At 33.7% G+C, this 3,099-nt stretch overlaps 1 protein-coding gene across 1 annotated transcript; it reads left to right on the top strand.

Moving 5' to 3' along the window:
- Positions 1-576: 576 nt before the first annotated feature.
- LOC131620909 (E3 ubiquitin-protein ligase SINA-like 10) lies at positions 577-2,777 on the top strand. Its single transcript, XM_058892095.1, has 4 exons — positions 577-644; positions 753-911; positions 1,502-2,155; positions 2,294-2,777. The coding sequence occupies exons 1-4, from the start codon at positions 630-632 to the stop codon at positions 2,516-2,518; spliced, it is 1,053 nt and encodes a 350-aa protein (XP_058748078.1). The 5' UTR covers positions 577-629; the 3' UTR covers positions 2,519-2,777.
- The last annotated feature ends 322 nt before the right edge of the window (positions 2,778-3,099 follow it).

The raw sequence follows: 3,099 nt of genomic DNA, 5'->3' as shown, positions 1-3,099 counted from the left end.
TTGATATGATGTGTGTTTTTTGAAATAATCATAACCGATGCATTGTTTATGTAAGTTGGAAGTGGAAATGAAAAGTTGCATTGGTAATACAAATAAATTCAAATGAAGTGTATTTGCGAAAAATATGGACCGGTTTTAGTTATAAACCAATTATGCATTGATTATTTGAGTTGAAAAGTTAATTAGCTTGACAAACATTTTAGTAAACATAATTTATCTTTAAAAAATTATGATTGACTAATAAAAAAAATACTAACATTATTATCTTAATCAGAACATATTGTTTTCTTAAATAGTAGATTTTCTTTAATTTTATATCTATATTAACATTTTTTTATGAAGTTTATATTGATATTTAGATGCCTTCCCGTAAAATCAAATTATGAAATTGCTATATTTAGTATTTGAACATCAAATATAAAATTTTGTGCTTATAGATTAAAAAAAATATATTTTTTAATTACAATTCTTTAAAAAAAGATGTCTAATATACACGTGTCATTCATCAAAGCAACTTGGAAAAAAAGACATTCTAATGTTGTAATGCCTTAAAAAGGGAGTTCAAGACGAATGAAAGCAACATTGGACTACGGAAGACCAAAAGCCCCAATCCCTCTCAAGCTTCAAGAATGTCAACCATCACGGTGAGTTTTCTGTTGAATGTTGTTAGTTCTTCATCACAACTTTGATTTTCTCTCATTTTTTATTATAGATTAATGCTGTTATTTGTTTGATCACTGATCCACTATTAGTCTGATCCTGTAATGGAGCCATGCAACAAAGACTCTAAAGAGAGTGATGGTTCCACAAAAGATGTTCGTATGAAGAACTCACTGCATGCGACGATTTCAAACCCACACGCATTTGATTGTTGCGTTTGTCTTCATCTCTTGACCATTCCCGTTTTTCAGGTTACCATTTCAAACTTTGAGAATAGTTAACTTGTTTTCACTTTTCATACATGCATCATGTTTCCTGTGATTATAATGTGATACTCTACTTAGTTAGGGTTTTCAATCAGAATACTTGTAACAGTGAACTTTCATTAATAAACTATGAATGTCTCTTATGTCTGTAATTCAAAATGTTAACTCTTCAAAATATATCATGTTAGTCCTAAATTTAGCTACCGATTTTTGAGTTTCTCCGTCTCTAATTAGATGAAAAGTACTAACACGACACTTTTTGAATTGTTAATGGACCAATATATGAATATAAATTTTTTTAAAGTAAGGGACGAAAATGAACCCGAAGGTTTTCACATACAAGACCTAAAGAATATTAAGCCTATTGTTTCCCTAAACTTTGATATACCATTTTGGGGTTTGGATGCAATCCCCTCTTACATGCACAGATTTTGCTGAGAAAAAAATTGGGATGATTAGATTTATATTGATTATATTTTTGAATGCATAACATGCTTTTAAGCCTATCATAGAAACATCTTATTTTATCTTGTTCAAAGTCTGATTTGATCATTAATTTTTATGTTGCAAATCAGTGTGATAATGGTCATATTGTCTGCTCAACTTGCTGTGATAAACTCGGGAACAAGTGTGACAAGTGCTCGAAACAAATTAGCTTAAAACGTTGTAGAGAATTTGAGGATCTATTGCAATCTACCAAGATGTCATGCCCGAATGAAAAATACGGTTGCAGGGAGACAATTAGTTACACTGGAAAGAGAAAGCATGGAGAAGAATGCATCTATGTGCCATGTTATTGTCCTCTTTCAGGTTGTGATTTGGTTGCCTCATTAGAAGTGTTGTACAACCATTTCAACCGTGAACACTGCGATTCTCTAATCGAATTTTCTTATGGCCACCCCTTAGTTGTCTCCTTGAAGTCTAATGATGAAACTGTGGTTCTCCAAGAGGAAAATGATGGCAGACTATTTACTCTCAATAATAGTCCTATCATGAGTATGGGAAATGCAGTCAATATCACTTGCATTGATCCTAAATATTCTACTGAGGCTGGATATAGTTATGACATATTGGCTAAGTCTAAGTTTCGCAGTCTGAAGCTACATTCTTTTCCGAAGAATGTCCATAAAGCTACTTTGGCAATTGATTCATCTGAGTTCCTCGTGATTCCAAACAGTTATTTCAGTTCTTCCGATCCTCTCAAACTAGAAATTTGCATAACCCCCAAGGTACCTCCTGTCTTCTCTTTTTATTCATCTGTTCATGAAATCCGATTGCCTTATTGAGCTGTAATAAAAGTTGCAAGGACTTTTGTTTTCTTTCTATCAGTTTTAGCATTGATTAATGTATTGACAATTGCGACGCAGATGAAAATATTCGTCGAGACCTTGTCTGGAAAGGTGATCACTCTGATGGTTGAGAGTTCTGATGCGATAGCCAATGTGAAGGAGAGGATTCTTGACAAGGAAGGCTTCCCAGTGAACAAGCAACGTTTGCACTTTGACAATCAGCAACTCGATGACAGCCAGACCCTTGTCAATTACAACATCAAAGAGATGTCAATCCTTCACCTCACCCTCTGCCTCCCCTAGAAGTTGTGATCAGACATTATACTTTTGCACCTCATGTTTAACGATCTGACTTGTGATTTTTTGTGCTTATTTTGCTTGAGCTGGGTGTAATGATCTTTTGCTGGGTGTGATTTTTTGTAACTGAAGAAACAAACTTTAGTTTAACATTAGCTGAAATTGTAGTCTATTCCTCTTGCAAAGAGAGATGTAATGACTCTTGTAGTACAGTCTTTTTGAAGCTTAATACAGCGCACCGAAGTATCCTGATGATTTGAATCCACTCCCTATGTTTTAAAAAAGTGGTGAATATAATAACCCAGGATCAGAATAATGTGAGTTCAGTTTTAATTTACCACTAAATGTCAATAATGACAAATTTTAATAATGGAGTAAAAGGAAATAAAACTTATGATAGTTGTGGTGTGGCCTTGTGGGTTACAAGTGGAGCAGTTGGTGGAACAAAGAGCTTTCCAAATTTCTACAGAACATGTGTGTTCATGCTCAAGACATTCTTGATTCAGAGGCAGAAATGTTTGGTTTAGTCTCTCAAATTGATGCAGAAATTAACAATGTTGGCTCTTTCACATATTTATGGTGAATCA

The sequence above is a fragment of the Vicia villosa genome, linkage group LG7 (genome assembly GCF_029867415.1).
Source record: "Vicia villosa cultivar HV-30 ecotype Madison, WI linkage group LG7, Vvil1.0, whole genome shotgun sequence".
Classification (NCBI taxonomy): domain Eukaryota; kingdom Viridiplantae; phylum Streptophyta; class Magnoliopsida; order Fabales; family Fabaceae; genus Vicia; species Vicia villosa.
The sequence above is the reverse complement of the archived record's forward strand: the minus strand, read 5'-3'. Positions and strand labels throughout refer to the sequence as shown.